Source organism: Cebus imitator, unplaced genomic scaffold (assembly GCF_001604975.1).
Source record: "Cebus imitator isolate Cc_AM_T3 unplaced genomic scaffold, Cebus_imitator-1.0 Scaffold717, whole genome shotgun sequence".
In the NCBI taxonomy this organism is placed as follows: Eukaryota; Metazoa; Chordata; class Mammalia; order Primates; family Cebidae; genus Cebus; species Cebus imitator.
In genome coordinates, this window is record NW_016108032.1 from 398,782 (window position 1) to 421,387 (window position 22,606).

A 22,606-nucleotide genomic window follows, 5' to 3' on the forward strand; every position below is an offset into this window, starting at 1 on the left:
TTCTGAGATGTTAGGTTGACATCAGATGGCTTATAAAATTCTAGGAAGAAAAGTTAATTCATATCATAAAGCTGAACTTTTTAGAGGTTTTACTTGTAAAAATTTGGCATTACTTATAGGCCTTCCTTATAGGGGATTTTGAGGATTTTGAATTCCTAGTCATATACTGGGAAATATGTTGAGCCAACCTATTTGGAAGCCATGATGTGATTTAGTTACAAGGTACGTGTATATCAGTTTCATGTTTTCTGTTATTTTTTTTTAACTGATGTTTTACTAAGTTGTCCCTTCTATAAGTTGTTATTGGTGTTTTAAAAAATTCTTCCTTTAACCTTTATTTTAATAATAAAAGACAAGACTTAATTATTTTTACTTGTATTTTAATTGCTATGAATCTTTATTGGAAGGTTACAAACGTAGGCTTAAATGTAAAGGGCTATGGTTGTGGGTGTAGAAAAAGAATTATCTTTATGTTCTAAATCTTTATGGTATAAAACTTATAAAGTTACTTAATGTTTTTCTTTATTAATAGGCTGTTGGCATAACTTACGGGACTCTTCAGACACTTTCTGATAAATCTGCCATGGTCACAAAGTCCTTGGAATACCTTGGTGACATATTAAAATATATTAAGCCTTATTTGGGAAAAAAAGTTTTCAGTGCAGGGCTACAGCTCACTTACAGAATGATGGGTATGTATTCCTGACATTATTTTGCTAATAACATTTCCTTAGGTTGAGCCTATACTATTATGATGGATAGGAATATTGACTAAATCACTACTCTCCATACAATCCATAAGAGTTATCTGAAATGCAGTGATTTAGCTTAAAATAATTCATGTTGACCTTCTTGCTCTATGTCTTTTCAATACTTTTGATTGTGTTAATATTAAAATTATGATCAATACAGAAAATATGCTAGCACCAGTTGCGTCTGCTAGTCCATCATGAGTCACATTTCAATACCTGAATAACCAGAATGGACCTTTTTTTTTAAAAAAAAAAAAAAAAAAAAAAAAAAAAAGAAAGAAAGCTGATCTGTTAGAATTTGAAACATCAGAAAACTGTTGCTTACAACTACTTCTATGGTCTGCTCTGTATGAAGGAGATAGGATTTAATAAAGCACTAAAAATATTTATGCCTCAAACCTTGTTTCTCACAATACTCTTCTCTTTTCAAAAAGTGATCATCTTCTGTGCCTGTTCTATAACAATGGAGTTTATCTTTCTTTATGAAGTCAGTAATTAATATATCTTTATTTATTAAAACCATGGTGCCAACTAACCAAAACTAGGAATTGGATAAAGATAAATGAGAAAGATTTTTTTTTAGAAGTTTTTATATAGAATTTAAGTTTGGGGGGAGGTTTAAATTTCTCTGTGGTCAAAACATTATATCTGTTCCCTTTAATCTTATGAATGTATGAATAAGCCTGTTTCTGGCTGTCTGAAACCTTTTATCTTTGTTGTGAAAGATAAAGGAGAATGTGAAAATGTATAAATGTGGAGGATGTAAATTATGGTAAAAGCTATAGCAATTCAGGCATCTTAATTTTAGAGAAAAATAGGAGTGAGAGTTTATTGTAAGTTTAATAGTAAAATACAGATTAATAAGTATATTGGCATTCATGCTTATAATTTATTAGTGTCTAAAAAAGTTTTCTGTTTCCAGATTTAGATTTTTGCCAAGCTAAATATCTGTTATAGATGTGGGGCAAAAGTCTACTTAGGAAAAAGCGAGGACTTTGTTTTGCTGCCTTGCTGATTTTTGATTCAATGGCAGAGCTGTATTCTTTCCCTTTTTCTAGGTCTCAAAGACTGGGAAGAGTATATTGCTACAGTGTTGCCCATTTATTTGTTAGAAATTAGGACAGATAACTTAATGATTTCTTTATGTTAAAGATTTAGAATAAAACAAGGAAAGAGCAAAGTATAAACTTTGGAGAGTTCCAAGGCGTTTTATAGTGTGTTGTGGGTTGGGATAGCATAACCATTTGAGGGAAGGATTTAACCACTGGAATATTGTACTTTATGTACCTTGACAGTTGCTAACTGGGGACACCTCAGCTGTTCACTTCAAGGTTGCAAGACTGCTAGTGAAAGGCACAGAACTGTTGATGAAATCACTCTTCATATTAAGGAGAAGGCACCTGTGATTTTAATTGTAGCTCAGTAATTTCTGAAAAGGCAGGATGAATTCATCAGTAATATCAAATTCTCTATAGATTTTGTTTTGTTTTTCTCATTCTTCATATCTCATAATTTTCTGTTTCTATGTGTAAAACTTTCAATCATCTCTATCTCTTTGGTCATTCCTCCCCATTTTGCTTTGTAATTGAAATTCAAGTCATGACCCTTCAGTGGCAAGCACAAATTTCCCCACCTTTCCCACATTCCCAAGTAGACTTGATTATCTCTCTGATTGCACTTCATCTGTCCTTTTCTTGTGATATTATTTATAGTTTGCTATTTGTTACAATAATTGTGTTCTTGACATGCCCCTACCATATTTCAAACTTGTAGTGGCCATATCTTTTGAATTTTTAATTCTCATTTTCATGTATTTTGAACACTTACTATGTATCAGGCACTGGATTGGGAGTTAGGGTTACATTAAAAACACTTATGTATCAGGCACTGGATGGGGAGTTAGGGATACATTAGTTAAAGTGCTTCAAAGTAGGAGATAGTGTATACTATATAAATATTTGTGGAATGTGGTAACTTTCTTAACCTAGCAATAGTACATAATACATTTTTTAAAGGGTGTGTGTGTGTGTGTGTGTGTGTGTGCATACTTTTCTTTGTTGTTGTTGTTTTTGAGACAGAGTCTCACTCCGTTGCCCAGGCTGGCGTGCAGTAGTGTGATCTCAGCTCACTGCAACCTTTGCCTCTTGGTTCAAGCAATTCTCGTGCCTCAGTCTCCTGAGTAGCTGAGACTGGGACTGTAGATGTGCAACAGCATGCCTGGTTAATTTTTGTGTTTTTTGTACAGAAAGGGTCTCACTATGTTGTCCAGGCTGATCTTGAACTTCTGAGCTCAAACAACCTGCCTGCCTCAGCCTCCCAAAGTGCTGGGATTACAGGTGTGAGACACTGTATGCAGCCTTTAATGTTCTTAAATGAGCAAAATTACATTCTAATGATAAAGATTTTAAAATGTATATTGTAGTGATCCCAGTTCTTATGTAGGGTAGAAAATAAGTAAAATAAGTAGGGTAGAAAATACAAGAGGATAGAAAATAAGTGAATACTCGAACTTGTATAGTGGTTATCATTGAATGGGAAGATTGTATAAATTTTTAAAATATTTTTGGTTTTATTCATAAATAATATATAGCCAGGAAAAGAAAAAAAACTTGAGTTTTTACAAAAGTACTGTATTTAAGCCTTTCCCAGTTATTTACTTTAAAAATCTTTTTATATTTCTATTTTGCATTTTTAATAACACTCACACAAACACATACAAATATTTGTTGCTGAAACCTAAAAAGTAGGCATCTGATAGCAAGCAGTAAAACAAATATCTCTACCTTATATAAACTTATAAAGTCTTTAGCAAAGTGTTTTAACTGTTGCAGAAAATGAAATACAGTAGTTTCCCCTTACTCTTGGGGATATGTTTCAATACCACTAGTGGATGCCTGAAACCACACATAGTACCAATTCTATGTATGCTGTGTTTTTGCCTGTACATACATACTTATGATAAGGTTTAATTCATAAATAAGGCACAATAAAAGTTAAACAATAATAACTAAAATATTATTAATAGAACAATTGTAACAATAGAGTGTAATAAAAGTTATGTGAATGTTTTCTCTCCCCCTGCCTCTCCCTGGCCCCTCAAACTATCTTATTGGTACCCTATACCGCAGGTAACTAAACTGTACCATGTGGTGCCCTATGCCATGGGTAACTAAAACTGTCGAAAGTGAAACATAACTGTATGCCACCTGAGAGTAATAGGAATCATTTCATATGCCAGTGGTGATAGCAGTCCCCCTTACGAGTATATTATGTCATTAGAATATAAGTTCTTCTTATATTGCTGTCATACTGAAAATTTTCCGCCAATTGAAGAAATGAGGAGCAAGCCAGCATTATTTAAAATTTTGCTGAGTGAACATTATGTTTATGATTGATTATTGTACTTCCTTTTATAACAGAACAACATTGTTTGTTGTTTTTACAAGTGATCATTAGTTGAGTTTTTTCTGTAACACTAATATACTCTTCCATGAGCATATTTTTGTTTTCCCTCAGAGCTTAAATTTTAAACTTTTTGTTTGATAGAAATGACTTTCTCTTTTGCGTTTCTGCAGTGGATATACCACTGTGCTTTTTGGATAAGTACTTAATCTGTTTTGAATTTATTTTTCAGAAAGTAGACCTCAATACCAATAATATATCCTAATTGGAATTATATATCTGCTCCTAATTACTTTATTAAACAAAAGGCGCTCATTTGTTAAGTTTTATTATCATGAGATGTGGCAATTGATAGACTTCTAGCACCAAGGAAGCCATAATATATTTTAGGTAGCAAAGAAGGCTGTTTCCTTCATTCAGAATTAAAATTCTGTTTCTTTATATTAAATAATTGAAAGGTATAAAAACTGAAGTTAATGAAGGTTAACTGAAATTCATGTAGGTTAATCCTATTTTCCCTATTTTAACAGTTAACTTTAGTTATACTTCTTGTTGCAAACTGGATTGAGGCCACTTATAAAATTATATGTTAGATTAAAATATAAAGAAATAGGGGTACCAAGAAAATAAATGTAAAGTTTTATGATGAGGCCTAGGGAAAATAAGTATACATATAAAACTATAATGTATAATCCTACAGTAGTCTTTAAAAGGTGGATTGTTAATTTGCACCTGGGCATCCTATTAACCCAGAGGGAAAGCAAATAAGGAAATCTGAATAATTTCAATATTCAGCCTATGTAGCCACATAATGTATAAATATATTCCACTGTATGTATGAGTGTAAACAGGTTGAATAGCCCTTATCTGAAGTTCTTGGGACCAGAAGTATTTTGGAGTTTAGATATTTTTCGATTTTGGAATACTTGCAGTTTGCTTATCCACTTGAGCACTCTAATCCAACAGTGTGAAATTTGTAATGTTCTAATGAGCATTTCTTTTGAGCATCATGTTGGCACTCACAAAATTTTTCGTTGTGGAGCATTTCAGATTTTATATTTTCAGATTAGGGATACTTAACCTGTGTATATGTTAAATGCCACTTGCTCAGAAAATGTATGTTTTCCTTGGCCCAGAACTGTAAGAAAAATTTGTCTCTTTAGTGAAATATATAAATTGACATTAAGTATTTTTTACTTCTAATATATGTTTCTTCCTATTCCCTATTTTAATTTGGTCTCATCTGCTTTCAGTACAAATTTTTAAATTAAATGACAAAATGTTCTGGTCAGACGATAACCACGACTACTATTACTTCTCTTCTTTGTTAGGAATTCTTGTGAAATCATGGGCACAAATCTTTGCCACCTCTAAAGCCCAAAAATTACTTTTCCGGATCATAGATTGTTTACTGCTGCCACATACAGTATTACAGCAAGGGAAGGAACTGCCTGCACCTATGTTTTCTGCAATTCAGAAAAGTCTTCCTTTGTATCTCCAGGTATAGTATGTGCATTTACTTATAAGTTTGAAAAAAATTGAAACTTTGCCTTAAAAATGTAGTTTTTACCAAGTGTAGATTTAAAAACCATACATGATAATCTAAAGTGCTTGTGTGGCACATTCGTTGAGCATATTTTAAATTACTTTTATGTTTGGCTTTGGAAACAAAAATGAAAAAGCAGAGGAACTTAAAGTTGAGAGAGGAAGTAGACAAGCACAGACATGGTAGTGTGCTCCGGTTTTTGTTTTGTTTTGTTTTGTTTTTTTCAGACCTCATCTATCAGTCAGACTAGGGGTGAGGAGATAGAAGAGAATACACTGTGGAGGACATCAGGTGTAAAAGAGCAAAATGGTAGAAGTTGAAGGGCTTTTGATTTCTGAAGCAGCAGCATGTACAAGGGCATGAGCTTTAAGAAAATATGACACACTGAGGAAAAGCAAATGCTTCTGTTGTGGCTGGAGATTCATATGGGAGGAGCCATATAGCGGAGGGCTTTCTATTTTATCCTAAGAAGTTTGGAGTTAATCTTTTACATGGGGACCTGATGTATTTGGAGCAGAAAAGTGGAAGTGACATAATGATATTTACATTTTAGAAAGATGATTCTGGTGACAACATGTAAGATAGTTGGTATGGAGGTTTTGGAAAGTAGTGATGACTAATTGATTGTAATAATCCACATATTGTCAGAAGGTTTTGACCTAAGGCAGTGGGAATAAAGCCCATACAGCAGGTTTCAGAACATTTGGGAGCTGTGATTTAAGAGTATTTGCTAAGTGAGTGTTGTGGAGGAACTCAAAGAAATGAAATACTTCCTAGATTCTAGAGTGGCTGCCTGCGTAGATGGTAGTTCTACTTACTAACGGGAAATCCTGGAGTTGCTGGAATGAAGGTAAGGATTGGTTTCTGAGCAGCTTTAGTGTGAGGTAGAGAGTTGGAAATACTGATCTGCCATTCAGGAAAGAATGAGGCTGCAGGTATACTTTGCGTCTTAATTTGAGGTCCAATAAGGGAAGCTGAGGAGGAAGGGGAAAATAGATTTTGATTAGGTAACAATCTCTTTTCAAAGATACATTTCTTAACAGAGTTTTAAGATTTCTGAGAAGTTTTAAGTTGTCCCTCTAATTTCTATTCATAATAGCATTTAATACAAAGTTCAATGTATCATCTAGCAGAAAGATAAAAAGGGAAGACAGCCACAGCACAGCCTGAACTTCCAGTCTCACAGATGGAGAGATGAACAGAGGGGAGTGATGGGCAGCAGGAGAGTCTGGAATGTTTCTTCCATGTGGTCCTCTTTTTCAATTTTTTAAAATAATTATTATACTTTAAGTTCTAGGGCACATGTGCAGATCGTGCAGGATTGTTACATAGTTATACACATGCCATGGTGGTTTGCTGCAGCTATTCCCCCCATCACCTACATTAGGTATTTCTCCTAATGTTATCCTTCTCCAATCTCCCCACCCTCTGCTATCCCTCCCCTGGCCCCCACACCCCCCAACAGACCCCAGTGTGTGATGTTCCCCTCCCTGTGCCTATCTGTTCTCATTGTTCAACACGCACTTATGAGTGAGAACATGCGGTGTTTGGTCCTCTTAAACCCAAACAGTTCGTTTAATAAGAATTCTCATAAGCTTTGTAAGTGGTAAATTAAAAAATTTGGTGTATTATCTGTTTGGCAGAACTGGAGCTATGCCTTGAATTTCTTCGTGGTACCTAGCTCTCTTTGGAATTTAAAGAAAATAGTTTCAGAAGGAATGGTACCAGCTCCTCTTTGTATGTCTGGTAGAATTCGGCTGTGAACCCATCTGGACCTGGGCATTTTTTGGGTGGTAGGGTCTTAATTGCTGCCTCAACTTTGGACCTTGTTATGGGTCTGTTCAGGGTTTCGGCTTTTTCCTGGTTTAGGCTTGGGAGGAGGCAAGTGTCCAGGAATTTATCCATTTCTTCCAGGTTTACTAGTGTATGTGCATAGAGTTGTTTGTAATAATCTCTGATGATGGTTTGAATTTCTGTGGAATCTATGGTGATATCCCCTTTATCGTTTTTTATTGCATCAATTTGGTTATTCTCTCTTTTCTTTTTTATAATCTGGTGGTCTGTCTATTTTGTTGATCTTTTCAAAAAACCAGCTCCTGGATTTATTGATTTTTTGTGTCTCTATCTCCTTCAGTTCTGCTCTGATCTTAGCTATTTCTTTTCTTCTGCTAGGTTTTGAGTTTTTTTTATCTTGCTCCCCTAGCTCTTTCAATTTTGATGATAGGGTGTCAATTTTAGATCTCTCCTTGCTTCTCATGTGGGTACTTACTGCTATATATTTTCCTCTAGAGACTGCTTTATTCATTTATTACTTCATCTTATTCTAATTTAATGTAGAAACAGAGTTGGTGGTGGCAGGTGGGTTGTGGGGGTTCATTGTTTGATTTTTCCATTGTTTATTTGGTACAGCTTTAACAGTTTTACATATTTGGTGTATGCTATTTTTCATTACAAATAAACTTTCAGAATTTCTTATTGCGTAAATACCCATTTACAACTAAAATGGAGACTTCAAACATTTTAAATTATTTCTCTGGGAAAACATATTGTGAATCACCAAGTACCAAATTAAGAGTTAACTTTTAGAATATAATATATTGCTGTGTTGGTGATTATCTGTATTTAGTAGCACTTAATATTTAGTAGTACTAACAGAAAACAGTCTTTCCTCTCAGGGTATTGGTTTAATTGTTTAAGTATTAAATACTGTAATATATATGAAAGTATTTTGTTAACTGCTATACAAATGGAAGAGATTAAACAGACATGCAACAAGATGTCAAGAATTCTGTGTGACTTTATTAAACTCTTTACTTCTTTAAATCTTAGTTATCCTGACTGTATAATGGAGATAAAATAGTACTAACTCAATGGTTTTTTTGAGAAATTTAAATGAAATCATGAATATAAAGCACACAGCACAGTGCCTGATATAGGAAAACTAAGTAAATTGTTATTCTAAGTCTTAATTTCCATATTCTTCACCCTTGCTATCACTTAAAAAAAATTATAACATTTTTAGCGTGAAAGACTTTTAGCAAAAATTGTATTATAGTCTTAGACAAAATATCCAGTACATAGAAAAAAAAATGACCTAAAGATGTTTTATAACTTTGTAACTACATGTAAATGTAGTTGATAAACAAGATGTTCAAGTTTTCTAACTATTAGAGGACAAAGAATCTGCTTTTGTCTTCCTACACTTCTCCCCTGCTTCCTTTGTTCATGCCTCAAAGGTATGCATGCTTAGTTAGATACCATATCATACGTATTACCCAGGCTTAACTCCTTGCAGTTCCTGTGTACATTATCTATTGATTGTGTGAGGTATCCTTTTTGATTGTTATGTTCTCACCTGAATATTAATGCTGGGACTGCATAAGTATCTAAATATTGTTTGTTTTTTGAAACTTTACCTCTTAATATTTCTTACTTTTTTTCCTCATAGGGCATGGTGTGTTGTCAATCTCAAAATCCAAATGCCTATTTGAATCAATTGCTAGGGAATGTTATTGAGCAGTATATTGGGCGATTTCTTCCAGCTTCACCATACGTTTCAGATCTTGGACAACATCCTGTTTTGCTGGCTTTGAGAAACACAGCCATTGTTCCACCAATATCATCTCTAAAGAAATGCATTGTACAAGTCATAAGGTACATCTGAATATTAAATATAGGTGGTATGTACAAATTATTAATCTCTATTAAAAAATGATAAAGTGGCATTTCAAAAATGTTGGCAACCCTTAGGATACTGGTGGTTCAGAAGCTTTTTTTTCCTTAAGAAACATTATCTGAGAATTTATTAAAATGACTTTTGCTTATGTACCCTAAGACAATGCTCTTTAAATTGCTTCTATTTTCTCTATGTAGCTATTATCTTCCTTATATATGTCCTGGAGATATATTTTTGCTTTTTAGTGTTTCATCACTAAAAATAAACAATAATTGTATTTTATAAAAATAAACAATAGTTGTATTTTATACTGTTTAAAACACAGTAATTATAGTTGACTGGGCGTGGTGGCTCATACCTGTAATCCCAGCACTTTGGGAGGCAGAGGCAGGCGGCTCACTTGAGGTCAGGAGTTCAAGAATAGCCTGGCCAACATGGGTAAACCTGGTCTCTACTAAAAATACAAAAAAATTAACTGGGCATGGTGGCAGATGCCTCTAACCTAAGCTACTCAGGAGGCTGAGGCAGGCAAATTGCTTGAACCTGGGAGGCAGAGGTTGCAGTGAGCTGATGTTGCACCACTACACTCCAGCCTGGGCGACAGAGCGAGACACCACTTCAAAAAAGTAAAATAAAATATAGTAATTATATTTTATAAAGTTAATTAAGTTAAAAAATGAATGTTAATATTGGAAATGAAGTACTCTGAAGTCTTATTTTGTTACTCTTAACTCAGTTTTATAAAGCAAACGAAAAATGAAACTTCTTAAATTTTCTAGTAACTCCATATCCTTTAACTTTAACATAAGAAAGTTCAGTAATAAAAAATGTTTTGTCTCATCTTCATGTGGTATTTATTTTTATATGGAATTAGTTTTTAAACTTTAAGATGCTGTGATGATATATGTTATTCTTATCTAGTACTGGTTTTCTCTATTTTTTAATGACCCAGTAATATCTGTTACCTCTCATTATAGAATTCCATGCCTAAAATCTGTTTCCCCTCTCGCCTTTTTGAGTTCCTGTTGTCCTGTTACTCAGGTTTGGAAGCTTTTTCTTTGCTTCCTGTCCTTGCCCATCCTTTGGCAATCCTGTCCTCCTTTTTCTATTTCTCTTCCCTTAGTACATTACACCTAGACTATTGTCAGAATCTCCTAACTGCTTTCTGCATCTCTAGTCTTTTCTTCTACTCCAGCCTAAATAATGCCCCCAGGTTATTTTTCCTAAAATACTCTTTCATCATGAAACTTCCCTGGCATTAAAAGTACAATATCTTTTTTGCCTGTGAAATAAATTTCATGCTCCTTACCTCTCTGATCCATCACTTAACGTTTCCAAATGTATTACATAGGGTGTCATGCAACTCCTAATAAGACTGGTATTGTCCCATCAAAGTGCCTTGTACCTCCCTTTGTCATGGCATTATTCAAACCATTTTCTCCATTAAAATGTCATCCTTCTGGGCTAAATCCCACCTATCCTTTATAAAACCTACACCTGATATGTCAATGTTTACCATGTATGTTTCTTTCCTTTTTTGAAATCATATACCCTGTACAGCTCAATTTGCAGAATCATGTTAGTTTTGCCTTACTTGTATCTGAATTTCCATCAAGACTGTAGTAACCTACCACAGTGTTTGAGATGTTGCATAAGTAATTTTTGTGCAAGCTAAAGGCCAAATGCTGAAGTGAAATTGAATCTGTAAAACTGTTTAAAACCTCAGTGTTTAGGATCCCAGGATTAGTTGATTTTCCTATTTTTTTAACATATAGGAAAATTTCTCGTGGTTTATAGTTGAAGGCTTAAAATGTAACCTTTATATATGTATACACACACATACACTTTCTCTCTCTCTCTCTCTCTCTCTCTCTCTCTCTCTCTCTCTCTCAGGAAAGATCTAACTTCTTCCATGCCATGGTTCTCTATTCCTGCACTCCCTTATCTGAGTTAGGACTCTTCCCTCTCAATTCCTGAGAATTCTGTGCTTATCTTTGTCAAAAGCACCATTATATATTATAAATGTCTTTTTCTTTTTCTCATTTAACTTCTCCACTCAGTGGCAGGCCTCTTGCTTTCAGAGACCCTATTTTACTCAATTTTATATCCTTGTTCTTAAGACATGTACCTGGCATTCCGCAAGTGTCCAATATATGTTTGTTCTAGGCACTGGGAATTCACCAGTAAACTTAGACAAACCTCAAAGAATGAATTTTCTAATATGTAGTATTTGTTGGAAGTCACTATAGAGAGTAGCAGTAATTACTAAGACATAGTCTCTGTCCTTAAGTTTATAATACTTAGTGGTTTCTGTTCCTTATTATGGTAAATCATTATTACTTTGCAAATATATATATATGGATATCTAGTTTATATTTAGCTATGTTTGACAAATTTTCATATTGTCTAGACATTTTTAGAAACTAAGCTATTCCAACTTTTGTTTATTCACTTAATAAATGTATACTCAACACTTGTTATGAGCCCGGACCTGTTCTAAGAGGTGAGAATATACAAAGATGAGTCAGACAAAGTATTAACCTTGTGATCTCGCTTGAGTTCTAGTACTAAAATTTGTCTTGTCTTGAGAGATAATACTAAACCCTAAATTAGTTCTCTGATCCTTTAACTTATTGGAGAAAGGAAGGAGATAAAGCTTGAATGTCCTATCTAATTCCTAGGACAGTCCTCTTGTTTATTTGGATAAATAAGACCCCTCCCAAGTCCCTAAATAGATGTGAAGAGAGATTTCTTCATACAAATTAGACATTAGAGAAAATGTTGCGGCATTTAGAACTGAATAGAGGAGATCAGACTTGTATTAGAAGGAAAAACATCCCACAAATTAACAATACGACTTTCATTTGGATTTTGAGTACATTTTAAAACAAGGTTACTTTAAATTTAGTTTGTGATTGTATTGTGCTTTGGCCCTGAGAGCATATCAAAAGGATATACAGTCGGTCGTTGCTTCTAAAAAATTATGTTTGAAGATAGCATGGTAAAATATACATACTTTTTAAAAGTGGCATTGTATTAATTTGGGGGTAGATTTTGCCAGTATCTTCAAAGTATATGCCATTTGGTTTTGCTCTATTGAAGCTTTAAACAGAGAAGAAACAAAATTTCGCTTCTTTTCAGGAAATCCTATCTTGAGTATAAGGGGTCCTCACCTCCTCCTCGCTTAGCATCCATTCTGGCCTTCATTCTCCAACTCTTCAAGGAAATTAAAACAGATGTTTGTGAAGTAGAAGTACTCCTCCCTGGCATTTTAAAATGCTTGGTGTTGGTCAATGAACCACAAGGTTAGTTTGTTTTATAAACTTATTTTCATTACCATTTTCTGTTCACAAGTTAAGAAACTACTGTTTCCCATCAATTAAATGGATAGTTACAAAATGGATGGTTCTTTTATATCCCTTGATATGGATCATGGTTAAAGAATAAACTCCAGCCGGTAGTTCAGGTTAGGTATGATAAAATGGTTAAAAACTGAGATGTTGTGGTCTATTTTAGTTTTGGCTTTTTTCCCCCTTGAGGCAAATAGATTATTTAAGGGCTACTTCCTTTGATTAGATTTGTTAATCTCTCAAATAATGGTGGTTCAATCTGACTTCAGTATTAAAGGCAATTTGTTAAATATCAAGTAATGAGAGGTCATCTTACATTTTTTTTACTTAGGTTTTTGCTGGAATATCTAAACTGATTTTGGGGGCACACCTTTAGGGATCTTTTGATTCTACTCCTTTTTTTTCATTCTTATCAGCCTTACTTCCAGTGATTGCTTTAAAATACCATTTATTGGTCTGGCATAATGGCTCATACCTGTAATCCCAGCACTTTGGTATAGAACTCTTTGGTCAGAGCAAACCTCAAACACTGACCTCAGAGGAGCCTGAATTTGATTAGATTAGTCCTTAAAACAATTTATGCCCCAAGGTATTATTAAAAATATTAAAGCAATCACCTAGAAATTAATTAACAGAGCTTAACAGCTTAGTGTAATCAGGGAAAGGGGCAGTCAAAGAGAATCCTACCAAAACCATTGTCTTCACTTGGAGACTGTAGGCATACCCAAGAATACCACCTCAACAGCAACGTCTGAGGCATGAGAGAGCAGGAGGAGGAGTAGACTTCATTTTTTAAAAAGCCCAATTTTAATCAAAAAAATTACAGGATGTGCAAAGAAACAGAGATGTATATTCCATATGCTGAGAAGAAAAGCAGGCAACAGAAACTGCCAGTAACATCTGTCAGATATTGTCTTTAACAGACAAAGGCTTCAAAGTAACTATTATAAATATATTCATAGAACTAAAGGAATGTGTGATAAATGACTAAAAGGAAAGTATGTGAGCAATAGAGAAAGAAATTATATGAAAAGAACCAATTGGAAATTTTGGAGTTAAAATTCAATAGCTGAGTTTACTAGAGGGGCTCATTGGTGGGTTAGAACTGGCAGAAGAAAGAATTAGCAAACTTGAAGATAAATCTGTATAGATCATACACTCTAAAGCACAGAGGGAAAAAATATAAAGAAAATGAACAGAGTTGTTGAGAAGTGTGAAACACCATTAAGTGCATCATATATATAACAGGCGAACCAGAAGAAGAGAGAAAGCAGAAAAATATTTGAAAATATAATGTCTAAAAATTTTTTAAGTTTATTCTAGAATATTAACCCATACATTCAGTAAGTTCAGCTAACTCCAGGTAAGGTAAATGCAAAAAGATCCACAAACAGAAACATCATAGTGAAGATGCCAAAAGCTAAAGGCAAAGAGAAAATCTTGAAAGTAGCCAGAGAAAAATGACTCATCCTCTACCAGTAAACCCTAGTAAGATTAACAGCTGACTTCTCAGAGGAAACAGTGGGGGCCAGAGACAGTAGGAGAACATTCAGAGGGATTAAAACAGAAGAGTGGAGGGGGACCTGTCAACCAAGAATCATCTTTTTTCAGCAAAGCTACCTTTCAAAACCTAAGGTGAAATAGACTTTCTCAAATAAAACTGAGAGAATTTATTGCTAACCGACCCACTTTTAAAAAAGATGCTAAAGGAAGTGTTTCAGACTGAAACTGACCCCAGGCAGTAAGTAATTTGAATCCACATACACACAAAAGAACTCTAGTAAAGGTTATCATGTAATTAGTAAGACAGTATAAATATACATTTCTTCACCCTTATTCTCTCAACTGGGTTTTAAAAAGCATTTGTATAAAATAATATTGTTGGGCTTATAACATATATAGTATTTTACCAATTAGAATACAGAGGAGGTGGTGAGAGCAAAACAGTGTTAACCTAAGGAAAGGACTCCACACGGTAACTCAAATACTCAGGAATAATGAAAAAAAACACAGAAATGATAAATAAGAAGGTTAATACAGGATCGGTATAATTTATCCAAAATGCTTGAGAACATAAGTGTTTTGTATTTCAGATTCCTTTGGATTTTGGAATATTTGCATACATATTATGAGGTATCTTAGTGGCAGGACTCAAGTCTAAAGATGAAATTTTGTGTGTGTGTGTGTGTTTTTATTTTTTTATTTTTTTAAAGATGAAATTTATTTGTTTTATATACGCCTTAAACACGTAGCCTAAAGATAATTTTATACAATATTTATAAATAGTATATGCAGCCTGTCACATGAAGTCAAGTGTGGAATTTTCTAATTACGGCATTATGTCAGTGCTCTAATACTTTTAGATTTTAAGTATTCGGAATTTTGGATCTTTGGATTAGGAATGCTGAACCTATAAAGCAGAAGTTAAGATATATATATTTGCTCTCCTTTGTTTTCTTAGCTTCTTTGAAAGACATAAATTTATATAAAGTAAAAATTACGACAGTGTATTTTTGGATTTTAACATGTGTTGGTATAATAAGTATAACAATACCACAAAAAGGGAGAGAAAGAAATAGAGCTATATAGCCTATAGGATTTATGTTTCTATATTTCACTGGAATTAGTATGAATTTGAAGCTCTGATAAGGTGTATATGATTAGCTTAGAGTGACCACAAAGGAAGTAGTTCAAAAGTAATGTAAATCAAACCATATCGCTAATAATACTGTGTGAAAGGATCAACCTGTCCAATCAAAAGGCAGAGATGATCACAATGAGTTTTTTAAAAAAGCAAGATGCACCTATCTGGTGTTTACAGGAAACACTATAGATTTACAGATATAAGTAGATTCATTGTAAAGAGATGGGAAAAGATAGTTATGCTAACAAGCAACCAGGGAAAGCTTAAGTGACTATACTAATAGCTCCATATGAATTACTAATTTATATGGAATTACAGGAGACCCAGAATAGCCAAATCAATCTTGAAAAAAGAAGAGGAAAGTTACTTCCCAATTTCATTACAAAGCAACAGTAATCAAGACACTGTGATACTGGCATAAAGATAGACATATAGGTCAATAGAATAGAATTGAGAGTTCAGAGATAAACCCGTATGTTTATGGTCAACTGGGATTTTGTTTGTTTGTTTGTTGATGAGTTCCAAGACAATTTAATGGGGGAATAGTAGTCTTTTCAACAAGTTGTGCTAGGTCAAACAGCCACATGCAAGAGAATGAAGTTGGACCCTTATTTCGTACCACATACGAAAACTAACTTAAAATGAGTCATAGACCTAAATGTCAGAGCTAAAATTGTAAAAGCCATAGAAGAAAATATACAAGTAAATCTTCATGACCTTGAATTTGGCAATGAATTCTTAGCTATGACATTAAAAGCATGAACCCCAAATGAAGAAAGAGATAAACTGGACTTCATCAAAATTAGGAGCTTTTGTATTTCAAAGGATACTATTAAGAAAGTGAAGACAACCCACAAAATGGGGAAAAAATACTTGTAAATTATATGTGATGATAAGGAGTGTGCATCTATAATATATAAAGAACTCTTACAAATAAGGGGACCAATAACTGAATTTTACAATTGGCAATGAATCTGAATAGACATTTCTACAAAGATAATGAACAAATGGCCAATAAGCACCAGAAAAGGTGTTCAACATCATTAGTCACCAGGGAAATACAAATCGAAACTACACTGAGATACCACTTCATACCCACAAGGTTGGCTATAATGAGAAAGTCAGGTAATAAAAAAGATTGGGGAAGATATGGAGAAATTGGAACTCTCCTTTACTGCTGTTGGGAATGTAAAATGGTGTTACCACCTCGGATAATAGTCTGGTAGTTCCTCAAGTGGTTAAGCATGTCTTTAGAGACAGAAAGTAGGTTAGTGATTGCTTAGAAGGAATTGGGGGATAGCTAAGGAGTATGCAGTTTCCTTTCAAGATATTGAAAATGTTCTAAAATTGACTGTGATGATGGTTGTAGAACTCTGGATATACTAAAAACCATCCAACAGTATGCTTTAAATGGATAAATTGTATAATATGTGATTTATATGACAATAAAGCTCTTTTAAAAAATAAAAAGGCCAGGTGTGGCAGCTCATATATGTAATCCCAGTGCTTTGGGAGGCCAAAGTGGGAGGATCACTTGAGACTAGGAGTTCAAGACCAGCCTGGGCAACATAGCAAAACCTCCATCTCTACAAAAAGTTTTTTTAAAAAATTAGCTAGGTATGGTGGCATGCACCTGTAGTCCTAGCTAGATAGAGGCTAAGGTGGGAGAATTACTTGAGCCCAGGAGATGGAAGTCAAAGTGAGTTATCATCATACCACTTCTCTAGACTGGGTGACAGAGCAAGACCCTATCTTAAAAAAAAAAAAAAAATTACCTATTTTTTAAAAATAAGTCAGTTAAAGAAAGAATTAACTGCATCTAATATGAGAAGTTGTTTTAAAAAGTTGTAAAAAGTTTTCAAGTAAAAGGCAAGGAAACTGTATGTTCCTTAGCCACTAGCCTCATCCCATGCAAAACATTTTCTACTAACCTAATATTAATTAAGTGCATGTTCATCATATATTTTGTGCTCCTGCTATAATGGGTTACAGTTTCTGAAAATTTTTTTATTCTTGGAAAAAGCACTTTTTAATCTTAAATTTAATGTGTCAAAAAAACAAGAATTTAGTAGCATTCAGAACATACTGGGTTTTCTACATCCTTTCTTGGTGTTTTTGCATTATTTTCGTGTATAAGTACACAATTTTAAAGGAATTGGTTAAATATTTAAAGAATGTAAGCTTTTTATACTTTTGTAATCCTTTGAAAGGAAGATATCACAAACAGCATTTTTGCATACATATTTGGCTAATTTTAAGTGAAAATAAATTGTTCATGGTATTTAGTTTGCTACTTATATGTTTGTGAGGGGGTAGGAGGAATATGCTTATGAATTTTTAAAAAGTCAATCTGCCTGTCTGTAAACCAGCTGAATTTTTAAAGGCTTTCTTTTGTCGCTATAACTGTAGGATTAGGATGGTGTAATGTTTTTGAATATGGGCACCTTTCTAAGAGAAAAATATATCTTCACATGTATTAATTCAGACTAAAAAGTACACTTTTAAACTTTTATATTTTCTTAAAATGGAAGATAGGTATACTTTAAAATAAAACAAAAACTCAGAACTATTTCATTTCAAAAAATAGTAAAAGGATGTATATACTTTAAGAAAACAACATATTTTTCTAAATCAAGAGTGTTCATAAAAATGAAGATCCAGATGGTCAATTCAGACACAGTGCGTAATGCTATAATTTTTCCTTCTAGTTAAAAGGCTGGCCACAGAGAACCTGCAATACATGGTAAAAGCCTGCCAAGTGGGGTCAGAAGAAGAACCTTCCGCCCAGCTGACTTCTGTGTTTAGGTAACTGGAAAATATGCCAACTGGCAAGGAGACTATTGCCAGCCATTTGACAGCCAACATGTTTTTTAAATAACTAATTATCCAAAACATAATGTGTTACTACTTGTTTATAGTATTTCAATTATTATACTTTTGGCAGTAGTTTTGTTACATTGTGATGTTTTATTGAAAAATAAAAGTGCCCATGAAAAAGATAAGTCAGGGGACTTAAAATTACTTGTGAATTTAGTAAGAAAGAATCTTGCATGAACAGTCATATGTCAGTTAACAATAGGGAGAAGTTCTGAGAAATGTATAATCAGCCAATTTCATCATTGTGTGACCATCAAATAGAGTGTACTTATACAAACCTAGTTGCTGTAGCCTACTCTGCACCTAGGCTATATGGCATGGCCTAATGGTCCTAGGCTGCGAATCAGTGTAACATGTCACTGCACTGAATACCATAGACAGTTATAACACAGTGGTAAGTATTTGTGTATCTAAATGTAACCAGACACAGAAAAGGTACAGTAAAAATGCTGTATTTTAATCTTATTATGCTGAAACACCATTTTATGTACTATCTGTCATTGACTGAAATGCAGTTCGTGGTCCTAGACTGGATTTGAGAGGGTAAAGTGGGAAATGTGAGTCATGATGACAGGTACACATGCCTTCAGAGCTTGCTAAACATGTTCCTCAGGAACATGTAGAAGTATGTGTCACTGCTTTTCTGACTTGCTTTAAGATACTAACTGTGGCTCCAGAAAGCTCCATTATGTTTAATTTGTGAAGCATGGACTTTATAGGAGTAGATCTGTTGTTCATAAGAATAACAGTACAACTTGAGGAATATTTTATTTTTCTTCCCTGTCTTGCCCCTTTAAAGTCTTGTGCTATTAGGGCAGTATGTTTTTGTATATGTTTCTGAAGATTTCTACCAGTTCACCTTTATTATTCCTATTTCTGTCTTACCACTACCATGATAAATAACTTGGGTTCATTTCCTTCATTCTGTGTTGGGTCTTTGATACCTCTGTTTTTCTCATCACGTAATTGGTCCCAGTCAAGTGTTTATAGTTTATTTAAATTGTGATCACTCAATAACAGTGGATTTGTGAAAACTGTGAAGCCCTGGAAGGGGGAAAAAGGATTTTATATGATCAAAGATTGAATGTTATCTACAATTTACTAAGCTAGGTGGCTTTTATTTTGTTGATTGGTAGTGGAGGGTAGAGGTTTTAGGGCCAAAATAAGGAATTTTAATTTACAAATACTTCTATGGGTCTAAAGTCTTTAGTTAAGGAACATAAAAATATATTAGGAATAACTTGCTTTCCTCATAAAAATATTGTTTTATTTATATAGAGCTACAAAGAACGAAAACTAACTAGGATATCTGACTTTTCTGTCTTACTGTCTCCCATATCCTTTCTACCCAGATTTCAACATGTAGAATATAGCAAAAACAGTTCCTGGGATTAGATTTTTACCCCTTCTTCTCTCTCCCAAGCTTCCAACTCTTCCTTTCTCTGCCCTTCCCCACAATGCTTTCACTCTGGTCATGGATCAACTGAAATAAACCACTTCAATACTTTATTTTAAAGTGTTTTAAATAGTTTTCATATTGCATCTAGATTCTTATGGTAATATTATGAAATGATCATTGTTATGTTCAGTTTATAGTTGATTGCCATGTAGATACCAGCACAAGGAATTGCCACAGGAGTAATCCTAAATAAACCTGTTTTATTTTCAGGCAGTTTATCCAGGATTATGATACGAGGTACTATTATCAGGTTTACAGCATTTTAGAAATAGTAGCAACACTGGACCAGCAGATTGTCATCCAGTTGATTTCTACCCTCACTCAATCTCTGAAGGATTCAGAGCAGAAATGGGGCCTTGGCAGGAATATAGCACAAAGGTAGGTTTGATAATTTAATTATATTTGGAGGGGTGCAGTGATTATAAAATCTCTATTTCATTTTATAGAAATGATTTATTTTCTAATTACCCTGAATTTGAGTATGTTCTTTTGAGATGAAAAATGTTTCAGTACTGTGATTGTTAAATCAGTTTTACAAAGTGTGAATAGAAGTAGCATGGCATATCAACAAACTTAGCAGAATCAATACATACATTTGCATGTTTTTCCTTTCAAAGTGACCACTTTAGAAAGCTGTATATTTCAGCTCTGCTGCTGCTGCTCAAAACACATTTCATTGTTCCTCATTGGGAAGTGGACTTCATATCCTGAGTGTCTTGTTTTTTTATAAAATTTATGCTGACAAATCATAACCCTTTGAGGGATGCTTGATTTATTTAGTCACCTGTATCATGTATATCTGGTGAATAAATGACCCAATTAGACAGTATGGGTTTTGGTCAAAAATAGGAAATAAGACTTTTTATATAGGCTCATAACTCAACTGAAAATAGTGGTGAACTATTTAGACCAACATTGTGGGAATAAGCCTATATTTATTTCTTAAAGAAATCCTTTTAGAGTAGTCAGTACTCACACTAGAATTTTTATGTCCTAAAGATTGTTAAAGAATTAAAATACAGTTATGTGTTGCTTAATGACAGGGATCAGTTCTAAAAAATGTGTAGTTAAGCGATTTCATCATTGTGTGAACATCAAATAGAGTACATTTACACAAACCTAGGTAGAACAGCCACACCTAGGCAATGTAGTGTGGACTCTTGCTCCTAGGCTACAAACTTGTACAACATGTTACTGTACTGAATACTGTAGACAATTATAACATGATGGTAAGTATTTGTATGTATAAACATCTGAAAACACAAAAAAGGAATAGTAATTATATGGTAGAAAAGATTTTAAAATGGTACACCTAAATAGGGCACTTAACCATGAATGGAGCTTGCAGGACTGGCAGTTGCCCTGGGTGAGTTGGTGAGTGAGTGGTGAGTTAAGCCATTACTATACACTATTGTAGTACACTTTGTAAACATGGTACACAGCGTAAATTAAATTTATTTTTTAATTTTTCAATAATACATTAACCTTAGCATACTATAACTTTACCTTTTAAACTTTTTCTTTTTTTCACTTTACTCTTTTGTAAAAACCGTTAGCTTAACACACACATTGTATAGCTGTACAAAAAGATTTTCTTTGTATTCTTGAATAAAATTTTTTTATTTTTAAATTATTTTTTATTTGTAAACTTTTTTATAAATAATGAAGACACACACACACATTAGCCTGAGCCTACACAGGGTCAGGATGATCAACATCACTCTCTTCCACCTCTATGTCTTATTCCACTGGAAGGTCTTCAGGGGCAGTAACCCATACGGAGCTGTCATCTCCTATGATAAGGAAAGCTTCTTCTGGAATACCTCCTGAAGGACCTGCCTGAGGCTGTTTTATGGTTATTTTTGTAAGTTTAAGAGGAGTACACTCTAAAATAACAATGAAAAGTAAAGTATAGTAAATACTTAAACCAGTATCATGATTGCTTCTTCTTATCAAGCATAATTGTGTGTGCTAGACTTTTATATGACTGGCAGTACATTAGGTTTGTTTACACCTGCATCACCACAAACACATGAATAAGGCATTACACCAAGACATTACAATGGCTACAACATCACTAGGCGTTAGGAATTTTTCAGTACCATTATAATCTTAATAGAACCCATCATTGACCAAAATGTTGTTAATGCATCATATGCATGTGTGTCTGTGTATATGTGTATCTGTGCAAATACACAGTCTAATCAATATGCTTATTCCAATTTTATCCAACAATGTCATATATGAGATCTTTCTTAGAGACATAACAATGTTGATTATACCTTTAGCTAAGTAATGGGGTCCATTTTTTTAGTACAGTAAATGAAAACTCAAAAAATAAAGGTGGGGAGTGGCAGGGAACTGGAGAGATCATCCTTGTAAAGCTTTTGTATGACAGAATAGAGTATCTTCTTTCTTCTGCATACTGACTTGGCTAGCCTCCTACAGTTTTCTAGAGAGAGGAATCACTTCAAATTGTATCTTGAAGAAATGGCCTTTATTGTCATGTCACAAAACAAGCTTGTGCACAGACATGTCTCACATCTGGCTTCTCTGAGCGGTCTTCAAGTGTGAGTGAAAAAACTAGAGGCTTTGTGTGGACCACCCTAAGGTTGTATGTTGTTAAAACAAATGTTCTGCTGGCCTACTACCTTGTGTGACCGTGCAAGCCCATGAGAAGGTTGGTTTTAAAGATTTTGAGTAGAACAGGTATTTGGACTAGTGAGATAACTGCTATGTGCACAATAAATAATCTAAAATACCTCCTAAATGCAGGGAAGTGCTAGAGAATATAGTAGGAGAAACAATATTCAATTTTCAAATTTTTTTACTTATAGGAAGTTAAAAGAAGAAAATGGGATATATACTGAAATTGTTACACAGGTCTATATGGTTATAGA

At 33.9% G+C, this 22,606-nt stretch overlaps 1 protein-coding gene across 5 annotated transcripts in view; it reads left to right on the forward strand.

The window, feature by feature from the left end:
- Positions 1–22,606, forward strand: part of MMS22L (MMS22 like, DNA repair protein) — a 144,009-nt gene that overhangs the window by 110,013 nt on the left and 11,390 nt on the right. For all 5 annotated transcript variants that reach the window (XM_037735054.1, XM_037735052.1, XM_017518956.2 and 2 more), the window contains exons 19-24: positions 533–692; positions 5,486–5,655; positions 9,149–9,354; positions 12,518–12,681; positions 18,079–18,175; positions 19,917–20,084. In XM_037735054.1, coding sequence (XP_037590982.1) covers positions 533–692; positions 5,486–5,655; positions 9,149–9,354; positions 12,518–12,681; positions 18,079–18,175; positions 19,917–20,084 — 965 coding nt within the window. The remainder of the gene's footprint in view (positions 1–532; positions 693–5,485; positions 5,656–9,148; positions 9,355–12,517; positions 12,682–18,078; positions 18,176–19,916; positions 20,085–22,606) is intronic.